The 26,621-nt window shown below is 40.0% G+C and overlaps 2 protein-coding genes across 6 annotated transcripts; both read left to right on the top strand.

Moving 5' to 3' along the window:
• The first annotated feature begins 2,501 nt into the window (after window positions 1–2,501).
• On the top strand, window positions 2,502–3,944 carry APOF (apolipoprotein F). 3 transcript variants are annotated; one of them, XM_052000288.1, is made up of 3 exons: window positions 2,502–2,604; window positions 2,867–3,419; window positions 3,619–3,797. In XM_052000288.1, exons 2-3 carry the CDS (start codon window positions 2,894–2,896, stop codon window positions 3,708–3,710), a joined length of 618 nt encoding a protein of 205 aa, XP_051856248.1. In that variant the 5' UTR covers window positions 2,502–2,604; window positions 2,867–2,893; the 3' UTR covers window positions 3,711–3,797. The 3 variants fall into 3 exon arrangements, with proteins under 3 accessions (XP_051856248.1, XP_051856246.1, XP_051856247.1); XM_052000286.1 differs by having other exon boundaries at window positions 2,508–2,604; window positions 2,867–3,363; window positions 3,619–3,944; XM_052000287.1 differs by having other exon boundaries at window positions 2,582–2,604; window positions 2,871–3,363; window positions 3,619–3,944.
• Window positions 3,945–4,525: 581 nt separating this feature from the next.
• Window positions 4,526–26,132, top strand: STAT2 (signal transducer and activator of transcription 2). Of its 3 annotated transcripts, none has more exons than XM_052000572.1 (24): window positions 4,526–4,623; window positions 15,801–16,081; window positions 16,250–16,400; window positions 16,780–16,878; window positions 17,065–17,157; window positions 17,267–17,345; window positions 17,735–17,820; window positions 18,047–18,195; window positions 18,977–19,129; window positions 19,261–19,353; window positions 20,123–20,182; window positions 20,342–20,362; window positions 20,655–20,751; window positions 21,105–21,152; window positions 21,240–21,323; window positions 21,423–21,521; window positions 21,641–21,776; window positions 22,430–22,485; window positions 22,578–22,672; window positions 23,010–23,149; window positions 23,371–23,553; window positions 23,792–23,846; window positions 24,950–25,110; window positions 25,341–26,132. In XM_052000572.1, the coding sequence occupies exons 2-24, from the start codon at window positions 15,951–15,953 to the stop codon at window positions 25,484–25,486; spliced, it is 2,415 nt and encodes an 804-aa protein (XP_051856532.1). In that variant the 5' UTR covers window positions 4,526–4,623; window positions 15,801–15,950; the 3' UTR covers window positions 25,487–26,132. The 3 variants fall into 3 exon arrangements, with proteins under 3 accessions (XP_051856532.1, XP_051856529.1, XP_051856530.1); XM_052000569.1 differs by having other exon boundaries at window positions 4,527–4,623; window positions 23,789–23,846; XM_052000570.1 differs by having other exon boundaries at window positions 4,527–4,623; window positions 20,658–20,751; window positions 23,789–23,846.
• Window positions 26,133–26,621: the final 489 nt, after the last annotated feature.

Here is a 26,621-nt window from a genome sequence, read left to right on the forward strand (position 1 = left end):
TCTCAACACCTTTTACTCTTTGTCCAGGCTTCCACATATATCTTAGTTGAAGTGACAGTGACACTGTCAGGGTCTTTCTGTTCCATGCATACCCAGCTCTCAGGGAGTCCAGGGACCCTGAATCCAATGAAGCTCACCATGACTGTTGGCAGGAGGGGGAATGATGTTACAGGACACAGTGACAGAGAAAGAGAAAAGGCATTTGTCACTATAGCAACAAGGGCAAAGGTCCAAGTCCAGCCTGCAGAGAAGGAACTAAGCCATATCTTTTTTGACCTCTTGAACCATCTGCTTCCCACAATCTACTGACTTTAGCTTTTGTAGGAGCTAGGAGCACAGAAAAATAGGCAGTTAGACCTAAGAGAGTCATTTCTCAAGCTTTTTTTTTTTTTTTTCTCCAGAGACAGGCTTTTCTCATAAATCCTCAGGGATGATACAATGAGTGGAACAAGTCTCAGGTGCAAGTCCCAGGAGAGATGGGATAAGAACAGAGCCTAACTATGACCTGGCAAAATTTTATCTTGCCATTTCCTTATCTGACCCTACTTGACTCCCTACCTTTTATTTTTCTTCAGCAGGACTGCCTCAACCACCATCCTTCTGGCCCAGATTCAGCTTTGTTTTGCTATATCTTACTATATCAACTGATTATCACTACAATGAAAGCCATAATAGAGACTCTCACCTCTCCTCCTGTCTCTTTCCAATAATATGCTGGTGACATTCTCTAGCCAACCCCAATCCCCAAAGTAGGATCTCCTATTTGAATTTCCCAATTTGGATCCTTGATCTGACACAAAGTGGCATGAGTTGTGACTAAGGAGGAGGTTTTTTTGTTGTTGTTTGCACCGTGGCTTGAATTTTTTTGACTAAGAGGGAAGGAAACCATTGAGACTTTGGTCCTTGGATTCTAAGATGTTGGCCAGGCTTGATATGACCCTACTCTATAGCTCCTAGGCAAATTTCAATTGAACTAGGGAGTATTCATTGGTTACCTGTCCTTCCAGAGGACTCATGAATCTGAGTAGATGATTTATCAAATCAAACTGCAGGCGTGTGAGTTTATCTTGTTTCAGTTCCCATAGATCCCAAAACCCATTTCTGGTCTTTTATCTTTCCATCCTACCCAAGAGTTTTCATCTGAGGCTTGAAGTATCATATAATGTCTTAAAATTTCCTGAATTAAAGACTATGATAATGTGCCAAGCTGATCAAAAAGTCCTGGCCAAGCCTTCTCTAACACACACACACACACACACACACACACACACACACACACACACACACTCTCCCTACATTCCCTCTAAGACTTGCAGCTGACAGCCTTGGTGAAGAATACAGTCCGTTTATTTTCTTAGATGAAATACAGACTATGAAACAAATAACCCGATGAGGATGAGGAAGCAGAAGCTCTAAATAATTTGTAAATTTTTTTTTAATTTTTTAATGAATTTAATTAACTAAAATTAAAAACTAAAAATTAAGTTAACTAAAAATAAAAAATCAACTAAAATTAAAGGATCTAAGAAGCTCTAGAATGGGGAAAGAAATATCCTGGATTCATTGACAACTTATAGTAAATACAGGCTGTTGATTTAAGACCTCATACCTAACCAATTCTGTTTTGTCATTTTTCCCCTTAATTTCCAGACCCTTCTTTTGCCTAGGGCCTCATTCACTCATTAAGCAAATATTGAGCATATACTGAGTATTTAGTATCTTTACTAGTATCTTCTAGTGCTTTATAATTAGATGGAGGAGACTTTAGGTCCTTAAAAATTATATTGCACTAGAGATTACAAATATAACACCAGTGATTGTTTGACTGAGGACCAGCCTAGAAACATTTGGAGAGTCTCAAACCAATCTTTTATCTTTCATAATGTCCATTTCATAGACTTCTCTGAACCTGACCAGGAATGTTGGGATGTGGGTGGCAAATGAATAGCAAGGAAGAGGAACTGTTAAGTAAAACACTTTTTTCTAATTCAGAAGCCATAACAGTAGTTTGTCTTTATACTTAACTTTATACATATTCCTTTTGATCCTCATTGAAAATAACAAACATAAGAATTATTATAACTACCATGCACCAGGCACTATGCTAAGGATTTTACAAATATCCCATTTGAAAATATTATCTCGCTTGATCTTCCCAGCTAGGTAATTGCTCTCATTATTCCCATTTTACAGTTGAAGAAAGCAAAGGTTAAATGACTTGCCCAGAGTCACACAGCTGTCTGAAGCTGGATTTGAACTGTGGTCTCCCCAACTTCAGTGCTGTCTCCAGGGCACCATCTTGGTATTGTTCCCAATATACTGATGAAGAAACAGGTTCATGGCAGTTAAATAAATTGTTAAATATCACTGAGTTCAGAAAAGAATAAGACTTGGACTCCAAACCTCTGGCTGCATATCTAGTTCTGTTCACTTGCCTACAACACAAAGGGACAAGGTCTGACATGGTGCAAGATAGACAAATATTTGCAGTGACCATTTCTCTTGCCAGTCTTTGGGATAGGATAGGAAGAGCAGGGGTATGTGAAGTCCAGGATAGAAGAGTCATAAGACCTACAAAGGAGACCAACTGTCACTCTTGAGCAGGTAGGTTTCCTTTTGTCTCTTGTGCCAGGAGAAACGATTCTTTAGCTTTCCATAGTCAAAGACAAAGATGAGACCAGGAGAAATGGTAGGGGAGCGTAAATTTTTGAATAACTAGTCCAAAATTTTCAGCCTTGGCCATTAATAGCAAGTTATAGAGGTGGAGGTTGTACTATGGATCAAATTGTCCCCCATCTGAATCTGAATACTTTGTGACTTTAGCCAGAAAAGAATAGCTTTGTGTCTCCTTTATATTCTTCTCTAGCAAGGCTGCAGTCCACTACTCTCCAAAATGTCTGTATTGATGCTTCTGTGTGGCTTCCTGCTATACCCAGTAACTGCAGCTGGATCCCAGCCAAAGACTCTACCTCCCGGGCCTCCGACCCTGGACCCCCAGGCGCCCATTGTCAACCCCCTTTCCTGTTGGGACTTGTTGCCTGAATCTCTTCCCGATTTCAACCACCTAGCCCCTCTGCCTAGGTACCTGATTAGCCTGGCACTGTACATACCCCTGGAGCAAGCTGGCTGTCCAACCGATGCCCATAACCTTCGGCAGCAGCTCAATAGGTTGGGGGGGGTGAAAGCCACAGAGACCCTCCTCCAACAGCTCCAAGGCCTGCCAAGGGACAAAAAAGACAAGAAGTCTGACTGGGTCCTGTTCTCCATTCTGCAGCTCCTGGGCAGGAGAACGGAGAGGTTGGGAAGGTCAGGGAGGATCATCCGCTCACTCTCCGCCACAGATTGTGTCTCTGAGAAGGAACAGCGAGTGCACAGTATCATCCAGTTCTTGCCACAAGTGGGAAGTTACTATAACCTTGGTACAGCTTTCTATTACGCTGCCCTGAATTGCACAGCTCAGGCCTGGGAGCGAGGACAGGAAGCGGGACTGGACCTAGGCTATGATTTCCTTGTGGGACTGATGGGAGTAGTGGGGGGCCCTGTAGGGATAGTGGCTGGTGTAGTACTTAGACCAGTGGTCAAATCTGAGGCGCGGAAGCTGATCGAATATTATTACAGAAATAAGGAGATGGGAAGCACAGATCAAAGCTGGCAGGAGTGGGGAATCACCCCAGAAACCGGCGGCCGCTGGAAGGAAGACTATGGGGTGAGCAGCGGCAAACACGTGGCTGACGAAGTGACAGAAGCCACCTCCCTGTGGAACTGGAGGTCATTCAAGATCTGGGGATAGAAGAGAAATCAGAAGCGACCTCCGCTGAGCTGGGGATAGGGGGGCGCGAAAGAGGTTTATAAGGAAGAGTCAGAGCTGCGGCCTCCGATGGCCTGTACACCGAGGCTCGTATCAGTAAACGCAAGTGCTTAATAAATGCAGCTTGATTGTTCTATGCCTGTGCTCGATAAATTGGGAAGAATAGGGTTTGTAAGCATCTCCATCCTTCCTCCAAAGGCTAAACTCCTCTAGCTCTTGCCCCACTAAAGGGTTTTGTGGTTGCTTTGCGTGACTTCGCTGGGGATTTCCGGGCAAAAATTTGCGGACAGCATTAGTGACTTTCAGCCGGCTTTGCCCGAGGCCAGACTTGAACTCGAGAAGCGGGCAGCTCTCAAGCCTTCTCTCGATTGACTGACAACCCTTAGTCAACCCTAGTTTCAGATAAACTCCTTTTCCCCAAGAGCTCCGCCTCAATTCCCGGAAACTATTCTTCCCACCCCTGCGTAATCTTCAACTTTTCATTGGGCTATTCTTCCAGAAGAACCCCCTCCCGCCGCGGAAAGGAGGGAGGAGTTTTCTTGCCTTCCGTCCAATTGCTGCAGACGGGAGGCGGGACTTTTTTCTCACTCCCTACCTTTTGGGGAGGGGCGGGGCTTGTTGTCCTGAGGAAGCCTTCGCGGAGCGCCGAGAATGGCTCGCGCGGCAGCAGGGAGGGCGGGATATTTGGACCGGAATAGCCAGGCAGTGGGAGGAGCCGGGGAGCGAGGGGGAGGGACTTCCAGTGTTTGTAGTCGATCAAGCAGAGGAGAGCCAGGTTGCTGGATCCGCGAGCTAGGGAGAGCGACCCCCGACAGGTAAGGGGGCTGGGAATGGAACGTGGCTCCCGGGTGTGCGGTCGTAGATTCTCTGAAGCTGGCGGACTGGCGGGCCTCCAGCAGCCCCTGGAGTCGGAAACCCCACATACGAGCGCAGGCGTCTCAGACTTAGCACGAATAAGGAATTTTGTTGCATAACTCGACCACCCCCATCCTTACTCACGACCTTCTACTCTCCACCCCTCGAGTAGGTCCTTTGACCCCCGAACCACGCCCCGTTATATATTCTGATTTAAATACTCTCCCCAGGTCTTCCTCAGTTTCCACTTCCCCTTCCATTTTCCCCTTATATTTCATTCTTGGCAACCTAATTCTCCCAAGATAGGTGGGAGTCTCTTAGATGGTAGGCGAGGAAGGCTTTAAAATATATATAATTTATTAATGTCGCATTTTAGGGAGGGGGGGCAGGGGCTGGATCTCCAGCTGTTCCGTTCTGGGTATGACTTAACCTGCCACAGCTGTAGAAGGTTGGACTACTCACTTCTCTCCTCACTTTCTCACTATGAGGTATATGAGGCTTTTAATAACAGATAATATTTTTTCTCGTTATTGATGCACAGTCACAGAAGGAAGAAAGAAATGTGGGTGAACATCAAGTTTTCAGCATTTTGCACACAGGCTCACAATAAATGTTTCTAAGTATTCAAAGTTCAAGCTTAGCAAAAAGAAAAACCAAAGCAAAACAAAACAAAAAAACTAATGCCATCTGGAGTAAAGGCTTTGACACATTATCTAACCTAGGTGGCTACTCTAGATCTCTGGGAATGCCTGGGAATGTACTGTTAAACTCCTGCCAATACCTGGGTTGGATTGCACTCAGTTCAGTCTAGGGTTTAACCTATAAAATCAGGGGAATTCAGTTAATTTTCACAAATTTCTTGTTCTCTTTCCCCCTAAAATCCTTATCTTCTTTTCTATTTGTAATGATCCAAGAGGAAAGTACTCTCCAGAGCACATTTATTACATGGGGGAAAATGTATACATATATAATAAAAATATATCTATATTTATACATGTATTATACACATATGTACATGCATGTATTTATATAAAATTAAATGTATTTACAAAGGGCACATATATACATGTGTATATGGTTACATGTGTTTTATACGTGCATGCATGTACATATTTATTATGCAGTGTGTGTGTTTGTGTATATATATATATGTATATATATATATATGTTTGTGTATTTACTTTTAAATGCATATGTAGGTGCATAGGTGGAGAGAAAGATAGATTTAAACCCCTAAAAATTTCAATATTTCCAGTCTCTATCTTTAGCTAGGTATTTAGCTAGGTATGGACATGATTTGCATAAATTTATTCCCTATTCTACTTCCTCTTTGTCTTCATATCACATTGGTTTCCCTTCCCCTATCAATTGAAACCCCTCTTGTAATCAAGATTAAAAACAGTTCAGCAAAGCCAGTCCACACAGAAACTGTACAATATTCTAGCATCATAATACTTCATCTCTTCAGTCAAGGGACAGGGCTCTATTTTTTCAGTTCCTTGAAAAGCTTAATCAATTAATTGTAATTAACAGAGCATTTAGTTTTCAAAAATTGTCCTTTTACTTTTTAGTCATTGTGCATATTATATATTTTTCCCTAAGCAAAAGTTTCTCTTCTTATCCTAGCTACTTTGATTTCATTTATGCCAAACTTTTCAATTGCATGTAATCAACATTATCTGCTTCATCTTTTGTGATTGTCTCTTCTCTTTTTTTTAAGAATTTCCTCTTTAGTCACAATTGTGATGCTCCATCCCTTTTCCTCCAAATTTTAACAATATAGTTTTTAAATTTTTTCAAGCATGCATTTGTAATTCATTATGGTGTATAGATGCCAGACAGCTATGTGCTTCAGTGAATGTAGTGCTGGGTCTAAAAGACTTGATATGATATTAGCTGGGTGACCCTACACAAGTGACTGAAGCTGTCTGATCTTCAGTCTTATCTTTTAAATGGGGATAATAATATATCTACCTTGCAGGTTTAAATGAGATCATATATGTAAAATTCTTTGTAATTTTAAAGCACTAGGTAAAATGATAGCTATTATGTTGTTGATAATGATCTAAACCTATATTTTTGCTAAGCTGCTTGCTAGTTTCCCAGGTTTTTGTCACTTCTTCTTCTGAGAAGTTTATGTTCTCAGTTCATTGAGCACAACGTTGAGTTTGATTGTTTCTGGTTCTTGCTTCATTAATATTTTCCACTGATTGACTTTGCTATATTTTAGTCAATACCCAATAATTTTGTTAATTGTTTTACAATACAATTTTGAAGTCTGAAAGAGCCATCCTATCTTTAGAATCCCTTTTTTTTCTTATTTACCCTGAAATTCCAGATCCTTGGATATTTTGGAATAGAACAATAAATTTACATTGTGGTATCATCATTCTTATGATATTGGTCTAATCTAATCATGGAAAAATGAGTAGTTCTTCAATAATTTTAGCTTTGCTTTAAACAATTATTGATATCTTTTGAGTTTGCATTACTTTTCATTTCTGAATTTATTTCTCTTACCCCTTTAAAATAGCAACCCATTCCTTGTAACAAAGAACACAAAAGAAATCATGAAGAAAAAATGTAGATCCTCCAACTAACCAACACACCAGTGAAATCTGTACAATGGAATCAGTATGTACAGTGTTCCATTCTCAAATAGCACCCTCTAGCTCTGCAAAGATGGAGGAAGGAGCATTTTTTTTGTCTGTAAAATGAGAATTGGACCAGATATGATCTTATATCTCTTTTAAAGCCAAACCTGATCCTTATAATTAACCAGTGTTTAATTTATGCATCTATGAATTGTGTTTGTTAATTTTTTACTCATTAGACAGTAATTTTCCATTATATTAATTTATCATAATTTGCTTAACCATTCTTCAATTAAAGACATTCTTTGTTTTCAATTCTTTGCCTTCGCAAAAAGTGCTACGTGACTCTTGGCATATAATATTCCTATCTTTTATCTGTTTGGTGTATGTGCTCAGCAGATACATACTTAGATTAAAGGATATGGATATCACTTTTTATTTTTTTTTTAATAATAATTTTTTATTGATAGAATGCATGCCAGGGTAATTTTTTACAGCATTATCCCTTGCATTATTTCTGTTCCGATTTTTCCCCTCCCTCCCTCCACCCCTTCTCCCAAATGGCAAGAGTCTTTTACATGTTGAATGGGTTGCAGTATATCCTAGATACAATATATGTGTGCAGAACCAAACAGTTTTCTTGTTGCACAGGGAGAATTGAATTCAGAAGGTATAAATAACCCGGGAGGAAAAACATAAATGCAAGCAGTTTATATTCATTTCCAGTGTTCTTTCTCTGGATGTAGCTGCTTTTGTCCATCTTTGATCAATTAAGGCTCTCTTTATCAAAGAGGTCCACTTCCATCAGAATGCATCCTCAAACAGTATCGTTGTTGAGGTATATAATGATCTCCTGGTTCTGCTCATTTCACTCAGCATCAGTTCATGTAAGTCTCGCCAGTCCTCTCTGTATTCATCCTGCTGGTCGTTCCTTACAGAACAATAATATTCCATAACGTTCATATACCACAATTTACTCAACCATTCTCCAATTGATGGACATCCTTTCATTTTCCAGCTTCTAGCCACTACAAACAGGGCTGCCACAAACATTTTGGCACATACAGGTCCCTTTCCTTTCTTTAGTATCTCTTTGGGGTATAAGCCCAGTAGAAACACTGCTGGATCAAAGGGTATGCACAGCTTGATAACTTTTTGAGCATAGTTCCAAACTGCTCTCTAGAATGGCTGGATGTGTTCACAATTCCACCAACAATGTATCAGTGTCCCTGTTTTCCCACATCCCCTCCAACATTCCCCATTATCTTTCCCTGTCATTCTAGCCAATCTGACAGGTGTGTAGTGGTATCTCAGAGTTGTCTTAATTTGCATTTCTCTGATTAATAATGATTTGGAGCATATTTTCATATGTCTATAAATAGTTTCAATTTCTTTGTCTGAGAATTGTCTGTTCATATCCTTTGACCATTTATCAATTGGAGAATGGTTTGATGGATATCACTTTTTAAAAAATATTATTCCAAATTGCTTTCTAGTATGGTTGGTCCTATTCACTGCCCAATCAATTGTGTATTATTAATAATGTCTGAATTTCTCCAGCCTCTCAAAAAATGTAAACTAGTTTCATACTTTGTTTTCTTTGCCAATTTGCTGAGTGTGGCATAAAATCTCAAAATTTTTAATTTTTGTTTCTTTTATTATTAGTGTTTTGGAGCAGTTTTTCATATGGTTGTGAATTGTTTGTATTTCTTTTAGAACTGTTTGTCCTTATCTTTTGAGCACATCCAATAGGAAATAGTTCTTTATTTTATATTTATGTTAGAGATACATAGATGTCACAATGGATAGAACACTGGCCCTGAAATTGGGAGGACCTGAGTTCAAGTGCAACTTTAGACACTTAACACTTACAAACTGTGAGACTCTGCTAGTCACTTAATCCCAATTGTCTCTCCAAAAAAAAATGTGTGTGTGTGTATATGATATGCATGCTAATTTATAGTTTAGTAACTAATTACTTCATATGCATTTTTAGTTTTGTGAGCTTTTGTTTTGAGCATTTTTAGTTTTGTGAGATTGAGATAGAAGGTACTAATAATTATTTTTTCTTCTGTTTTTGAAATTTCACCTTGTTCATTTTTTTATATTCCTCTTTGAGGATACTTATGTTGTTTTTGTTGATTTTAATCTTTTCAAAGAATTAGCTCTTAGCTTTGTTTTTCATTTCAGGAACCTTATTTTAATTTTACATATTTTTGTAGTTTTCAAGATTTCTTTTGTGCTTTTTTAATATTTATTTGTTTACTTTCTAATTTTTAAGATGCATACTAAATTGATTTCATTGTCACTAATGTGTGTTTTCAGTTATTTTTTCCCACTGAAGATAATTTTAGATTATCCCAGAAATATTGTATTGTTTCATTGTTATCATTTTCTTTCACCTAATTACTATTTCTAGGAATTATTTAGTTGTCAGAATATCATTATTAAGTCTCCATTTTTTTCTCTATCTTTTGCTATGACTATTTATATTATATTATGTAAGGGATGTGTTTAGTATTTCTACTTCTTTATATTCCAATCTTCTCTATATCCTGGTATGAGGTCCCATGTGGTACTAAAACTGTGTGTTTATATGTATGTTCTTTAATGTTACTGTTCTGAAGATGATACAGAGCTTTTCAGATCTATTTTTTCTAGGTTTGTTCAGCTTCACATTTTCCATTTTGTATCTTTTTTCAGTTAAATTTATTCAGTTCAGAAAAAGGAATATTAAAATCTTCTATAACTATTATATAATTAGCTAGACTTTTTTTCAATTTAGTTAACTTTTCCTTTGAGAATTTAGATGTATATTTGATATATATATATATATATACACACTAAATGATCATATTAGTTCTTTGATTATGGTACCTTCAAGTATCTTGTGGTTTCTTTACTAGTCTCTTTTAATATTGTGAGGTTTGTTTTTTTTTTAATCTAATAGCAGAATTGGCAACATCTGCTTTTTAAAATATCATGAGAAGCAGCTAGTTGACACAATATATAGAGTACTGTCTCTAGAATCACAAAGAATAAAATTAAACTTTCAGACACAAGCTAGCTGTAAAACCCTAGGCAAAGCACTTAATATTGCCAGTTTTCTGAACTATAAAATAGGACTAATAACAACTCCTACCATTGCAGAGTTGTTGTGAGGATCTAATAAAATAATATTTTTAAAGCAGGTAGCATAGTACTTAGCACATAACCATTTCTATATAAATATTAGCTGTTACTGTATTATCATTACCTTTCATTTATCTCATTTTCATTCTGCATTTTTTTATGTGCTTCTTGTCTGTGCAAATTATTGGACTTTGTTTAATCCAGATTGTTACACTTTTATTTCATTGGATTGCTCAACTTTAAGGTCATTTATGTTTTCCTCCATTTATTTATTTTTAATTTATTTTTATCCCATTTCTCTTTTTGGTGATTATTTTTTCTTGCACTATTTTGATTTTTTTTTTATGTGCAGACTATTCCCTCCCTTTTACCGGAACTATCCTGAATTGTTTGAATTTAAATATATTATATCTTAATTTTTATTTGTTTCTCTTTTAACTCTTCTTCCCCTCAATCTCTCAGCTTCTTCCATGTGCTCTTAGGATCCTTTTGGTTTATGAATTTATGCCAGGCTTTTATAAGGGCTTTTTTTCTTGTTATTTTGTGAACCTTTTTCTTGCATTCTCCATTAGTATCAATCCTTTGGCTTTCTGCTTTCCACTGGGGAAATACCCAAGGCTAGCAAATGCCCAAGGTAGAAATTACCACCAAGCACCGCTTTGTTCCTTTTAAGATGTTGGACATCTTTTCATCTGTTGGACTCTCACACCATTTACTTTAATCCCATAAGCTCCTTAGCCCCATACTTCCTCTTTGCCACCTTCAATATGTAGATCTTATTAGAGAAATTCGTAGATAACATTGTAAGAGGCTGTCAAGGAAGTGTTACATGAAATTATGAACTCATTGAGGGCAGAGTCTATACTCATTTTTAAAAATGACATTCAGTCATATGACTTTTTATCTTTTAGTGATAAATTTCATTTTAAAACCACAAACCTAAAAATGTAAACTAAACCAAAATATACTCCCCAAAAGAAGTAAGCATATTTTGTAGATACTTGTATATATTTGTATTGTTCCTGTAGAATGTAAGCTTCTTGAGGTCAGAAACTGTACTCTTTTTGTTTTTGAGTCTCCATCACCTAGCACAGTACCTTGCATTTAGCTGATGTTTAATAAATTTCAACAATGCAATTTATGAATTGTTTGAATTGAGTAGTACGTTAGTATCTGCTTTTTACCATGTGCTTTTCAGAAATTTTATTAATATTTTTGCTTTTACTTAAACAGTTTACTTTATGACAAAGAAAAATAATAAAGCAAAAACACTCCCCAAGAGTAACCACATCTGACAATGCACACATTTCACCCTAGGAGTCTCCTTCATCTCTGCCAGAAGTTAGAAGTATCTTTCATTACCCAAGCTCTATTCATAATCATTGTTAATTATTACATAGAATTCAACTTCCTCTCTTTTTGTTATATTTTTGGCTCTGATTATTCCATTGTGTCAGCAGTTCATGGAAACCTTTGCATGTGTATCTGAATAACTCATTCTTCATTTTCTTCTGTATAGTACTATCTCATTATAGTCATAGATTTAAAATCAGAAATCAAATCTTAGAGGTCATTGACTCCAAGTGGATCAGTAAACTGAGATACTTGACACTAAGAGTGGTTCAGTGATCTGCCTCGGGTCACACAGCTAGAAAAATGTCTGCATTGGCATTCAGACTCAGGCCTTCTTGGTTCCAAATCCAGCACTCTTTCTGTTATAACACCTGGATGCTCTGGGCCCAGTTTCTTCAGCCATTCTCTAGTTGGTGAGCACCTTCGTTATTTCCAGTTCTTTGCTACTGGGAGAAAGTGCTACCAGGAAAATTTTTCTTGATTTAGGTTTTTGTTTCCATCTTCGACCTTCTTGGATTATGTGCTCTTTAGTGAAGTTGCTGGGTCAGAGACAAAAACAGTACAGCTCCTGACCGCCTTATCCTCTATAGGATCATATATACAAATATCTATAAAACATGCCTAGGGGAGTATATTTTGGTTTAGTGTGCATTTTCAGGTTTTGATATCAAAATGAAATTTATCACTGAAAAAAAATAAAAAGTCATATGACTGAATGTCATTTTAAAAAATGGGTATAACATCCAGCCATTCTGGAGAGCAATTTGGAACTATGCTCAAAAAGTTCTCAAACTGTGCATACCCTTTGATCCAGCAGTGTTTCTACTGGGCTTATACCCCAAAGAGATACTAAAGAAAGGAAAGGGACCTGTATGTGCCAAAATGTTTGTGGCAGCCCTGTTTGTAATGGCTAGAAGCTGGAAAATGAAAGTATGCCCATCAATTAGAGAATGGTTGAGTAAATTGTGGTATATGAACGTTATGGAATATTATTGTTCTGTAAGGAATGACCAGCAGGATGAATACAGAGAGGACTGGAGAGACTTACAGGAACTGATGCTAAGTGAAATGAGCAGAACCAGGAGATCATTATATACCTCAACAACGATACTGTTTGAGGATATATTCTGATGGAAGTGGATCTCTTCGATAAAGAGAGTTAATTCAGATCAAAGATGGACAGAAGCAACTACACCCAAAGAAAGAACACTGGGAAATGAATATAAACTGCTTGCATTTTTGGTTTTCTTCCCAGGTTATTTCTACCTTCTGAATTCAATTCTCCCTGTGCAACAAGAAAACTGTTCAGTTCTGCACACATATATTGTATCTAGGATATACTGTAACCTATTCAACATGTAAAGGACTGCTTGCCATCTAGGGGAGGGGGTGGAGGGAGGGAGGGGAAAAATCGGAACAGAAGTGAATACAAGAGATAATGCTGTAAAAAAAAAAATTACCCTGGCATGGGTTCTATCAATAAAAAGTTATTTAAAAAAACAAAACCCAAAGCATTATATAAATGCTAACCATTATAATTATTATTAATAAACTTTAAAGCACTATAAAAATGCAAGATTTTATCTACCAAAAAAAAAAAAAATGGGTATAGACTATTCTCAATTTCTTGAATAATCCTAAATTGATATGTTGGGCTAGTTCCTAGAACCATCAGCAATATATTAGTATACTTATCTTCCCCTAGCTCCTCAAATACTGACATATCTGCTTTTTTTCCTCTTTTATATGCCTTTCCATATTTTAAAAATTCTTCTTATTCCTTGTACTTTACAGTACAATAATATTCCATTACATTGTCATTCCACAATTTATTAAGCCATTACCAGTTAAGTAGTTTGCAGTTTTCTGCCATTAAAATAGTGGTATTATAAATATTTTTTGTAAAGATAATCCTTTTCTTACTGTCAATAATAACTACACCAAAGGTTATGAATATTTTTGTAAGTTTGGGGGACATAATTTCATATTGTTTTTTACCCATGGAAGGCCTAGATATTTGTGATCTCTAAAGGGAAGGGTCAGGCTTTTTTGTCTCCTTGTCTCTGACTCTTTATATCTTTACCCCAAAATTCCAAAGGAATCATTTAGAGATTAGGTTTGTTTATATCTAAAATCTCCTTAAAGCAAGGAATAGAAAGGGATTCGATGTATGTTGTAAATCAGATATAGGACAGCTATTTACTTCTTCCAACCAGAATAAATCCTGAAAATAGAAAAAGTCCATACACATATCTTAATAAAAATTTAAATAAGGAGTTTTTAAAACAAGCAATATTTTATAATTAGTTATGCTTTTCCTGGAGGTTGAAACTTAAAAAATATCAAAACCTGTACTGCAATACTCTCCATCAATTGTTCCCATTCCCCATTTCCAAACTTTACCTCTTCAAGGAAGTGAGGAGGAATCATTTCCTCATTTTTTTTCCTCTAAAGCCATTATAGTTTACAAAGTATTGGCCTCATGTTAGCATTTCTTTTCCTTTACATTAATACACTTCGTGTGTGTGTGTGTGTGTGTGTGTGTGTGTGTGTGTGTGTAATTTCTATAGTTCTGCTTGTTTCACTCTGCATCGGTGCCTATAATTTGTGTCATATTTCTCTGAATTTCTTTAATTAATTTCTTATGATATAAAGATAATCTGTTACGTTCTGGTACCCACTTCTTTCTAGTTCTTTGCTAATAAAAAGTGCTTTAAAAAGTGTATATGGTGGTTTTTGCATAAACCGTTTTTTTTTTTCTTTTCTATCTTTAAACTCATTGGAGTATACATTCTACTTTGAGGACTCAGGGAAATAAGGCTCAGGAAGGTCATATTAAGAGGCACACTTCCATCAGTTAGAGAATGGCTAAATAAGTTATGATATATGAAAGTAGTAGAATATTGTTCTATAAAAAATGATAAACAAGCTGATTATAGAAATTCCTGGAAAGATATACATGAACTGATTCTGAGTGAAAAAAGTAGAACCAGGAATATATTGTACACAGTAACAGCAAAATTGTGCAATAATCAACTGTGAAAGACTTGGTTCTTCTCAGTAGTTCAGTGATCCAAGGCAATCCCAATAAACTTTGGATCAAAAATGCCATATGCATCCAGAGAGAGAACTATGGAGATTGAATGTAAATTAACACATTCCATGTTCACTTTTTTTCCTTTTTGTTTTTTTTTTCCTCTCATGGTTTTACCCTTTTGTTCTAATTTTTTTCTCCTAACATAATTCATAAAGAAATATGTATTTTAAAAAAAGGCACAATCATGGTCCCATAGTATCCCATAACTCGGGTCTTCACTCCCAGATTGGGGCATTATCTGTCTACACTACTGAGCAGGCATCTCCTTGGGATAGAAAGTAAGCAGAAGGATAAGCACTGGCCATAAGCCTGTTGCCGACAAGTGAGATTGAAGCATGACGAATTGAATAAGCCTTCATCTTGCCGATCTTGCATACTATATAGTTAGATATGTTAGAAAAACTAGATCTGTGTTTTAGAGTCAGTTTAGAAAGTGGAATTTTCTAATTGCCCACCATTAGTTCCAGGCCCTGCTTCTGCTTCCAGCTATATAAAGAGGATCAATTGTAGAACATCAGGGACTTTGGAATGCATCTGCTCCTGAGTGCTCTGGGAACCAGATAAAAATGTAATTGGAAATTATTTAATAAAATATAAAAATACAGGGATTCTTACATACATTTTAGTGGCCTATTTGTAATTTCACTTTGATATCACTGATCTAGTCTAACCTTCTAGTTTTACAGATGAAGAAAACTGAGAGGTGCCAAGTATGAAATTACTTATTTCATAGCTCTTAGTGGTAATAGCTCTTAAGTCATAAAAGGAGGACTCAAACTCAGACCCCTGATCCCAATTCCATGGTATTTTCTATAATAACACATTATTTCCTTGAACCTCTATTACTCATCTATAAAATGAGAATTATTTCACTATCCATCACTCAAGGTTGCTATGAAGAAAGAGTTCTATACATCATAAAACACTATATATATGTGGACTTATATTATTTCTGTAACAGGAATATATTGGGCCAGAAGAGAGCTTACTGTTCTGCTGAGTTTGAGCCAAATCCATCTAAACTATAAAAATTTACATTGTCCCTGGAGCTGACCCTGCAGATTCACACTTGGATAATCTTCGTGCTGTGGCCTCTTGTATCTAACCCTGGATGGCCAACTGGGAGATTCTGCAAGGGCTAGACCAGCCATTCCAAGAGCAGCTACATGAACTTTATTCAAAGAGTCTCTTGCCTATGGACGTACGGAAACACCTAGCATCCTGGATTGAGGACCAAAACTGGTAAGGTTCATGAATGACCCTTTCTGCTTTTAGAGCTCCTAGAAACTTGAGACATATGGGAATGGTGAGAGAGAGGTCTTAGGAGAACAGGGGGAAAAAACACTCAGAAGACTCTAGATTGTGACCCTTACAAAGATTCTAATCTTTTTCTCTATCTTGGCTGCCTAGGTACCAAGCAATCACAAGTCCTGACACGTCTCATGCTTATCTGCTCTTCCATCATCTCCTAGACCAACTGGGCTCCCAATCTAATGGCTATAGTCAGGATTCTGACCTGCTACTGCAGCATAACTTAAGAAAGTTCTGCCGGGATATTCAGGTCCTAAATGTGGGGGGTGTGGAAGGGATGGAGGGGTCACTGAGCAGAAAAAGGCAAAGGGTAGGGCAGGTCAGGGCTTCTTAAATTTTTCCCATTTGATCCCTTTTCATATGAGAAATTTTTACATGACCCCAGCTATATAGGCATATAGCCTAGGTGTATAGGTATACAAATCAAGCATTTACTGATGATAACATAATTTCACTATCCCATATTCAGTTACATGACCCCATATGAGGTTACAGTCCACAATTTAAGATGTTTTGGAATATAGTATCCCAGCTTTAGGAAACACTGAAGGATGACAGTGAGGATCTGGGGCAGGAGGCACCAAGAGTGCCTGTGAAGGAGTCATTGTGTTCCTCTCATTCCTATTTAGGCTTTGTACCAGGATAATCCCACCCAGCTGGCTGGACTAATTTATAATCTGCTGCTCGAGGAAAAAAATATCCTGAACCAGGCTCAGAGGACCCAGCAGGTAAGGAAAATTCTCTTCATTGTAGTGGACCTGTGTTGAGTGAGGAAAGAGTGGGGTACTATTGGAAGGCCTTTCTTATTGTCCATGGAGAGATCGTATCCATCACATGTTCCTCCACCCCACTAAGGTGATTGGACTATAAGCACTGGCCCTGTGGCCAGATATGTTCATAGTCTCTTCTTTCAGGACCATGCAGACCCGAGCCCTGAAGTGCCCATGGAGACAAGACAGCAACAGGAAATTGAGTCTCGGATCCAGGAATTGAAGGATATGATGCAGGTAGTAGGGGCCACAGGAGGGGCGGGCAGGGCTTCCCACTAACCTACCATGTCAGTCCCTACTTTCCCTTCTCCATCTCAGCTTTGTTCACCCCTCCCACTCTCTGCAGAAACTGGTTAAGGATGTTTACTACCTGAGTGACCTACAGGATGTTTTCTCTTTTCGGTATAAGACACAGAACACCTCAGGTACAGTTCAGGCTGACTGATTCTGAGCAAGGGGGCATCTGCTTGGAGGCTACTGAAGGGAATGGAGGAAGTGTAGGAAGGATGAGGTGGGAGGGAGAGGAATCACCTAATAGTAGCCTGAGATGGCCAGCTGCCCAGGGAATCAATGGAGAGAGGATGCTAGAGGAATCTCTTAGAGGACTAGGTAAGCTCAAAGAGTCTTACGAGATTATAGTGGGAGGGGTTTTGGTTGGTCTTCCCTCACCATTTCTCCAGAACTGCTGTCCTACCTGATACTTTACATAATTTCTCGGAACATTAGTCATCTCCCAAGACTAGGACAAGTCAGGGAGGAAAGCCAGGGGTTTGAACCTTGATTCTGATCCCTGCTTCTTGCCTCTGCTGCCCAGTGAAGACATCTTCCGTGAATTCTAACCAGGCCAAGCAACAACAGCTCCTGCAGGAAACACTCAATGAACTGGACCGAAAAAGGAAGGTGGGAGGCAGAAGGAAAGGGAGTGGGTATTGTGGAAGTAAGGAGGGAGAGTGGGGGACTTGGGGGTGGAGCCAGTCTGGTACTTGATAGGGGAAGCAAAGTGCAGCCTATTCTACAATCCTGGTTTCTTGGACCATGACGTGATGCTATAACCTGGGCAGGCTATAATGGAAGTGGGACAGTGGATATTGGTTGAGGTTAAGACTTGCATGCTTCTTGATTTTAGGAGGTGTTGGATGCCTCCAGAGCACTATGTGGCCGATGTGCCACTCTGATTGAGCTCCTACTGCAGGAGCTAGAGGAGTGGAAAGATAACCAACGAAAAGCCTGCATTGGGGCCCCTCTGGACCAAAACTTGGATCAATTAGAGAGTTGGTAAAATGATCTTTCCTGCCTCTCCCCTAATGACTCTTGGTAGCCTCACCTTCTAAAAGTAATCCTAACTCCCCACTTACTCTAATCCTTCTCAGCAGCCTCATCTTGGCTGGACTAGGATTTTTTTTCCCTATTCATATATAATAGTTTTTTTGTGACACAATAGTACTCCATAGACTTAAATAACAAAATTTGTGAACCCATTCTCTAATTATTGATTCTAAGATTTTTTTATTTTTTACCAACTTGAACACAAAGCAAATATAAGGTTTTTGTTTTGTTTTGGTACAAATTGGTGAAAGATCTATTAATAGCATCCTTAGGTCATAGCCATAATGACTCTTAACTGCCATGTTTCTTTTCAAAAAGCTTACACCATCTGTTACATGTACCATAGCCATGCTTACCATAGCCCAGACAGTGCTAAATATTGCTATTTTTAACTGTTTGTTAATTTAATGATCATGATTGCGTAACTCAGAATTGCTTAAATGTACATTTCTCTGATTATTGGAGGGTTTGAACAGTTTTTTGGATGATGCTCATTGGTATTTCTTGTTTAGGGAAATGACTTCTTCACATCCTTTGAAATCTTGCCTTTATTTCCCTTTCCATTAGGAATCATAGATTTACCCACAACCAAGTTGCTTTTTCTCTGATTTGTCTTATTTTTAGATCTTCAGGGCAACTGAAAGAGAGTTATTTAGGGTTGAGATGAAGGAGGGACTTCCATGGGTCTGGCCATCTCATCCATTCCCTCTTTCCCCATCTCCTCCACCAGGTTCACAGCTGGAGCAAAGATACTATTCCAGCTAAAGCAACAATTGAAGGAACTTGAGAATTTGAGTAACTTAATCACCTATGAGAATGATCCTCTGAAAACCAAGCTGCCTTTACAGGGGGTCACAGAATTGCTACAGCTTCTGATCCACAGGTACCAGCATGAAAGACATCCATGGGATATAGGGGAAAAGAAGGAAGCCTTTGGGGAGGAAGAACAGGGAAAGCTTGGGCCTTAGGAGACTATCATAAATTCAACAGTTCTCTTCCTTTCCTTGCCCTCAGTGCTTTTGTAGTGGAATCTCAACCTCACATGCTTCTGCCTATCAAACGACCGCTTGTCCTCAAAACTGGGAATAAGTTTTCTGTCCAAACACGGTCAGTATCACGGTGACAGTGTCTTCTAATCCTGGACTCCCTCTTTCTCCTACCTTGCTCGGAATCCTCTTTCCCTTGTGTTGAATGAATGTCTTACTTTGTAGTTAAAGAGAAGTTTCTATTCTCCCTCTGCTTTCCTCCCCCCTTCATTCCTTTCCTCTTGGTTTCATTTTAAGAAATATTTAAAAGACTACTGTGTGTCAAGATTGTCCTGGGTGCTGAGAATATATATAGATATAACATGGGTTCTGACTTCAAGAAGTTTGTAATCTAACAGGGAGAAGGATAAATTTCAACCATAAGGGGAGATTAAGATGAGTAAAAAGGAAAGAATCAGGTTTGAGAAAGGAGGGACCCTTTTCAACTGGGTAGATAAAGGAGGTGCCAGCTATCTGATGGGTCTTGAAGAAAAGAAGGAGTCAAAAGATGGAGGTTGGGCTGGGATGTGAAGCCTGTTCCAGACATGGGTAAGAGTGAGAGCAAAGCCCAGATTGGGAAGAACCAGAATCATAACTGGAGCTAGATGGTTTCTAAGAAGGCCTCTAGTTAAAAACCCTTGTTTTGTAGGTAAGGAGACCAAGGTCCTTGTAGAGTTAGAAAGGATTGGCCCCAGTAGTACAGGTGGAAACAGTAATGCTAGGATTCAAATCCAAAGTAATTCTCTCCTCACTACTTTATCTTCTCACTCTTGCTACTCACTTCTGACCCTCCAAGCACTGGGTCAGGTCCAGAGGCCAAGGCTGACTAGCCCTCTCCTTTCCTCCTGCAGGCTCTTGGTGAGGCTGCAAGATTCAAATGAGCCCCTGACTGTACATGTCTCCATTGACAAGTGAGTCAGGGAGAGGAGTGTGTGTGTATAGGGAAACTTGGGGTGGAGGGTAGTTAGGGAGGGAGGGTGGGAATATGGGCACTGGGAGGATTACCTCTTTCCAAGAAGAGGTTCTGGTTCTGGAAACTGCCCCATTAACCCTCTCGTCTTGTTTCACAGAAATGCTCCTCAAACGAAAGGGTAAGAACCTGGGGACTCATGGTGGAACGGGCTGTGACAAGGACAAAAGAGACTAAGTTTGTTTTGTATTCTCTGGAATTGTAGTGGAGGGCTGGGCTTGGGCCAGGTCAGATTGTCCCCTGGAACTTTATTTTGAAAATGGGAAGCCAGAGGCAAGTTCACCTGTGTCTTTGATGCCATCTGATCTTTCAATTTAGGTTATTGTGAGAAGAATTTTTTTGTAAACCTGAAAAAAGAACCACATAAATGCCAGTTATTGATGCTGTTGGTTTTATTATTGTTTCAATTGAAGTAGTTTTCGAATATTCAACATCTTGACCTCAGAACGGAAAACTTTGACACCAGAGAAGGGGAAAAGCCAAGGTTTGATCTGGGACTTCCACTGCCTGGTAAGTAGTCATGTCATCTCTTTGACACAGGTAAAGGAGAGAAATTTGAGGATAGGAGTAGTGGTGTAGTGGCCTGAGGGCTGGACAAAACCTGAGAGGCAGCTTTGAATCCCACTTCACTTACTACCCCGATGACCTAGGAAGTAGGGTGGAGATGGAAGTCAGTTAAATATCTTTTCTACATCTCTATCATCTCTAAATGAGATAATAATACCTCCCTCAGGTTTGCTGTGAAGTTCAACTGAGGTCATGTCTATAAAATTCTTTGTAAACCATAACATGCTACGTATATAGAAGCAGCATGAAGGGACCCTTTCTAACACCTTCTCCCCCTCTTCCCTTTCTGTTCATAGACTCTGAAGGAACAGAAAACAAGTGGCTCTGGCAAGGGCAGCCGCGAGGTGAGGTCAGGGCAGAGTGGCAGGGAAGGGGATGGGACTATTGTCAGCAGCCAGCGGGGCCTGGTGACCATCAACCTGACTATTTAGGGACTGCTCGTTGTGACCGAGGAACTTCATATCATTAACTTCAGCATCAAATACTCCTACCAGGGGCTCAAGTTGGAGTTGAAGGTAAAGAAGGGACAGAGGCCTTCCTCTTTGGGAGGGAGTACCAAGCACCGGTTTCCTGCTAGTTGCTATCGAATAACATCCCCAATATCTTCCTTTTAGACCAATAGTCTTCCTGTGGTAATCATCTCCAACATCAACCAGCTTCCCAGTGCTTGGGCCTCTGTGCTCTGGTTTAATCTGCTCAGTCCTGATCCCCAGGTAAGAGATGGGGAAGAGCCTCTCCAGTGAGAGGGAGGATGAATTATGTCAGGGAGGGGTGGAGATGGCGGGCAGCACAGGAGCCTCTGACCGGGCTGTCCTCCCCATCTTGTCTCTAGAACCAGCAGTTCTTTTCCAGCCCCCCCAAGGCTCCATGGACGCTGCTGGGCCCAGCCCTCAGCTGGCAGTTCTCTTCCTGTACCGGCCGAGGCCTTGACCAAGAGCAGCTCAATATGTTGAAGAAAAAGCTGTTTGGTACAGATGGTTTCCATTCCCTCAATGAATCCCCTTGGCTTCTCCTCTTCTTTGGCTTCCCTTAATCCCAATCTAGTTCCTTTCACCTTCTGTCTCTGTCGTTGTCCCGTTCCCCACCCTCCTAGCTGCAACCACAGAATACAGGCCCATCTTGTCCCCTGACGAAGTGCTGAACAAGTGACCATCCGGCTTTGGCTGAAAGACTCCCAGTGAGGAGGATCTTTTCCCGCTCTCCTGACACCCTATTCCATTCCATTCTTGGATGGTTCCCAGCTCTGCCCTCTGAGGCCAAGCAGAGCAAACCCAAGTTGTAAGGCCCCTTGCCTGAGGCTTCTCTGTGCCAATTGCCCAGTAATTTTTTTTCCTCTGAGGCAGTGGGGCCTAAATGACTTGCACAGAATCACACAGCTAAGAAGTGTTGTCTGAGGCTGGATTTGGACTCAGGACCTCCTGACTTCTGGGCCCGTGCTCTATCCGCTGTGCTCCCAGCTGCCCCCAGGATTTAGTTCTGTGACTTTGTGTGGATCAGTCTCTACTTGTCACCCCATTCCCCTCTGAGGGTCTCACAGTTTGTCAGTGTTCTCTTAAAAATGCAGAATTTCAGAACTGAGCCCAGCATTCCCCCTGTCCCTCTCTGTCCTTCTGTCCTTCAGGACAAGAGCATAAGAAAGAGTCTGAGTTGTTGGTGTCCTGGCCTGCTTTCTCCAAGGTAAAGAATGCTCTCAAACCATAGAACTCCTCCCTCCTGTGGGGTCTGTCCCCATCCTCTGAGGTGTTTCCCCTTCCTTGCCTTTCCTTTAGCATGACAGCCCTCCTGGGAAGCTGCCTTTCTGGACGTGGCTGGACAAGATCCTGGACCTGGTGGACAGCCACCTGAAGGATATCTGGAAAGATGGGTATGTTAAGGACGCCCGGCCTTGCCTGCCCCAGCCGACTGTGTCCCCAGGGTGGGTTGAGGGCTCCCCCTTGTGGCCACAGATGCCATTGGAAGGACCAACATCTCAGCGTCCTGTTAATGTTTGCAAAGCACTTCACCTACAGTGAGTGTCAGGTTTGAGCCGCTGTGACACGGGGATGCAGTATCCTTCGTTTTGTAGATGAGGAAAGTGGGGTACAGATGAGCTGTTCTGGAGCCTTAGAGAGGAGATTCATAGCTGGGTCTCTTCCAGCTCTCACAGGCAGCTCTCAGGGTCCAGCTGTCACCCACTGCCTCCTTTTCACCCCATATCACAGGCACATCAAGGGCTTTGTGACCCGTGCCCAGGCACTTCGGCTGCTGAAGAAGAGTTTGCCGGGAACCTTTTTGCTGCGATTCAGTGAGACTTCCCTAGAGGGGGGCATCACCTGTTCGTGGGTGGAGCATCAGGATGATGGTAAGACTGCCCCTCCTGAGTCCCCTTCCTTACCTAGATTTGACCCTGACTTTGGTCTCTGACCACTGCATCTCTGGCCACTCTGACTACTTGGGATTGAGGAGTGGGAGTGTAGATAGAACCCTAGAGGAGAAGGGGTTGACTTCTCCTTCCCCTCAAGCCTCATATACCCCTTCTGATGTTTTCTCTCTCTCTCTCATCCTCTTCCCAATACTCATCAGACAAGGTGGTTCTCCGATCAGTAGAGCCCTATACTAAAGAAATTCTGCAGGTACTCCCGATTACAGAAATCATACGGAATTACCAGTTACTGGCAGAGGAGAACGTACCCGAGAACCCGCTGTGCTTCCTTTACCCTGGTATACCCCGGGATAAAGCTTTTGGGCCCTATTACCGTGAGAAAGGTAAGAACGTGGAATCTTAGAGCTCAGAGAGTCCTGTAAGAAATTGTATAATAATATTTGATGAGAACACTGATTCAGGGGAGCTTGCATGATTGGAAGGTACTCCAGTGAGGAACCAGACTGGATAGTATGGCAATGAGGGGAGGGGGGGCCCCAGACTTTGATTTCTATTCATTAACCTTCTCGGTCGTCTTCCCTCCTAATTACATGTGGACTATATTTCTTTCTACCACAGTAGATGTCACGAAACACAGGAAATATTTAAGTCGGGAACTCATTGTAGTATCCAACAGGTGAGATGAAACTTCTTTTGACTCTTTCTTAAGCTGCCATGCATTCTTCACCAACCATGTCAAGCTCTCTCAGTCTTCCTTTACTCTTTCCTGCTTTCTCAGATATTTCCTCTTTTTTTCCTCATCATCTTGTTCTTCACCTGCTTCTCTCTTCTCTCTTTTCTGTTAATTTGCTTTCTTTTCCTGTTACCAAACTGTTTGTAAACTTTTGGAACAAAATGAAATTCAATCCTATACCTCTTCCTTATTCTTTGTACTCTTCTCTTAAAAGAATCCCCTTATCGGATAAAGTTTTTTAAAAAATTACCCTGGCATGGATTCTGTCAATATAAAGTTATTATTAAATAAAATTTTAAAAATATTAAAAAAAAAAAAAAAAAGAATCCCCTTATCTCTGCTCATACAAGCACAACCTCCATCCAGGACCTTCTCCCTCATGGCTGGACTGCTTGCAGGAACATTCACATTGGTCCCCTTGCCTCAAACCTCTCTTCATTCAGACTTGCCCCCCCACACTGTTGCTACAGCTTTAGTCTTATCCTGTCACTACCTCAGTAACTGTCACTACTTCTCCATTGCCTCCAGGAGCAAATAGAAATTCTTCTGTTGGGCATGTAAAGCTCTTCACAGCTTAGCCCTTTCCTTCCTTCCCAGTCCTTTAACACATTCTGGGATACAGCCATACTGCTTTACTTGCTGTTCTTCATGTGATTTAGTCTTTTCCCCATACCTGGAAGGTTTCTTCAGTCTCCAGCTCCTAGATCCTGGGGCTTCCTTTAAGACGTGGCTTAAGCCCCATTTCCCTAAAACAGACTTTCCTGGACCTTACCACTGCTGATACTTTTCTCTATCAGGCTAACTTTCAACTACTCTAACTTTATTTTATATTTATTGATTTACATACCTCTGAATGTAAACTTCTTGAAGGCTAGCACTGCCTTTTTTTTTTTTCTTTTTCTTGGAATTTCATGCACATAGAACAATGCCTGGCATGTTATTAGCATCTAATAATTGCATATTGATCGATTGACATTACATACGCATACTCACACACAGTAACTAAATCTTGTCACTTTGTCCCTTTCTTGGTTTTGTGCATTTAGGCAAGTCAACGAGGTTCAGTCACCCCTTCCGTTGTCAGAACTGGAAGAGCTGGACTTGAATCAGGAGTTGCTTCCAGAGTTGAAGGAGGAGCCTGAGCTTCCCTTTGACTTGCAGAACCTAGGAAAGGACCTGATAACTCTAAATATGAATGATATTGAAGGTAGGTGAGGGTTGATGAGAATTTGCCTAGCACCCATGAGCTATGCAAAGGATACCAAAAATCTAACGGTTTTGATTCCATTCTAAGAAAGGGTATTTGCAAAGGGTATTTTTTTTTTCTTGTAGCTCAAACCAAAGTGACCCTTTCAGTCTTTCCTATGTTTAATTGCTATTGGAGTGGCAGCTTTCTGTGTGAACCTTTGACCTAATTTACCTTTCTGTACTTCCTAGCTCTGAATAACGAATTGACCTGTGATGCTATCCTGCTCAAAGATGACCCAGTGTTACCTATCCTGCCCCCTGGAGATGAGGTCCCTTTCTCCGTGAGCCACTTTTTAATGGATGGATCCTCTACTTATGATTTTCCTAATTATTAGGAATAAAATTTCTACTCCTCTCCTTTGTTTGGTATAGATCAATAGACTGGTTTTTGTTTATTTTGGGGGAAGGGAGATAGAATTAGGAAAAGGAAGAAACAAAGTTTCACAGTTTCCTTTTCTCCCATGCCCAGTATGGAACTGTTGCTTTTTCCCCCAGTGAAATGCTGGATACCCATTTTTTCTTTGTAAAGGATGAGCTTTGTCTGCCTTATTTTACTCTGTGAGGCTCTCTCCCAAAATGGAAGTGGAGTGGATAGACCCTGTAATAACTTAGTTCTCTAGTCATTTGAAGTTTACAAAGCACTTTTCTCATTAACTCTGTGAAGCTACTCTGTGAAGCAAATAAAAGTCCTACTGTATTCATTTTACAGATAGGGATTTATCTGTGGTTATGCAGCCCTGGGACCTCAACCCCAGAACTCCTGATTCTGTTGTGTGCTCTTCCTGTGCTGCTTTTTTATCTTGTATTTGCTCTTGTTACCCCTGGAAAAGTCTCACATATGCACTTTGATAACTGGAACCACTTAATACAGCTGACTAAGACTTTGATAACAAATAATGTTGGCAGCCAAGCAGGTTCCGATATTATGATAGTTACCCAGTATAAGAGCAAAGCCAATATAATAAACTATGTTCTTTTATAGCTGTCTTGTTATTTTTCTTCTTTCCCATTTCTGGACAGTGGGGAGGTGGTGCTGAGGAGGAGGAGGAAAGAGTTGGCAACAATAGTGAAACAAAGGGAAAAAAGCACCCACTAACCCTTCCCTTATCCCCAAGATTTCAGCTTCCCTAGGGCAATAAAATCCCCTTCAGTGGGGGCCTCGGTGTCCTGTAAGGGAGAATCCCATTGGTTTTTTAAGGGAATTTACCCTCATGTCCCCAGAACCTCCTATAAGTTCCAAACTGAACTCTTAATCTTCCTTCCCTTAGTGATTCAAGCTCCTTTCATTTAATGATTCTCAATCACTAAACCTTAGGCTAAGAAATTAAGGATAGAGGCAATTTCAGAGCATACAGTAAAGAAGCCCCATCTTCTATTATTTTCATCTCCTTGATCTACATGTTAATGTTAGCATCTACTAGGGAAGAGAAATGATAGGATTTATCTTGAAGCCTGAAAGACCTTAGAAAA

The sequence above is a fragment of the Antechinus flavipes genome, chromosome 5 (genome assembly GCF_016432865.1).
Source record: "Antechinus flavipes isolate AdamAnt ecotype Samford, QLD, Australia chromosome 5, AdamAnt_v2, whole genome shotgun sequence".
In the NCBI taxonomy this organism is placed as follows: domain Eukaryota; kingdom Metazoa; phylum Chordata; class Mammalia; order Dasyuromorphia; family Dasyuridae; genus Antechinus; species Antechinus flavipes.

Coding starts and splice junctions, on each gene's coding strand:
- STAT2 (XM_052000569.1), top strand. CDS start 15,951: ATGGCCAACTGGGAGATTCTGCAAGGGCTAGACCAGCCATTCCAAGAG. Junction 19,130..19,260: donor CTACAGCTTCTGATCCACAG/GTACCAGCATGA, acceptor CCTTGCCCTCAG/TGCTTTTGTAGTGGAATCTC. Junction 20,752..21,104: donor TCTGGGACTTCCACTGCCTG/GTAAGTAGTCAT, acceptor TTCTGTTCATAG/ACTCTGAAGGAACAGAAAAC.
- APOF (XM_052000286.1), top strand. CDS start 2,894: ATGTCTGTATTGATGCTTCTGTGTGGCTTCCTGCTATACCCAGTAACT. Junction 3,364..3,618: donor TGTGTCTCTGAGAAGGAACA/GCGAGTGCACAG, acceptor ATATTATTACAG/AAATAAGGAGATGGGAAGCA.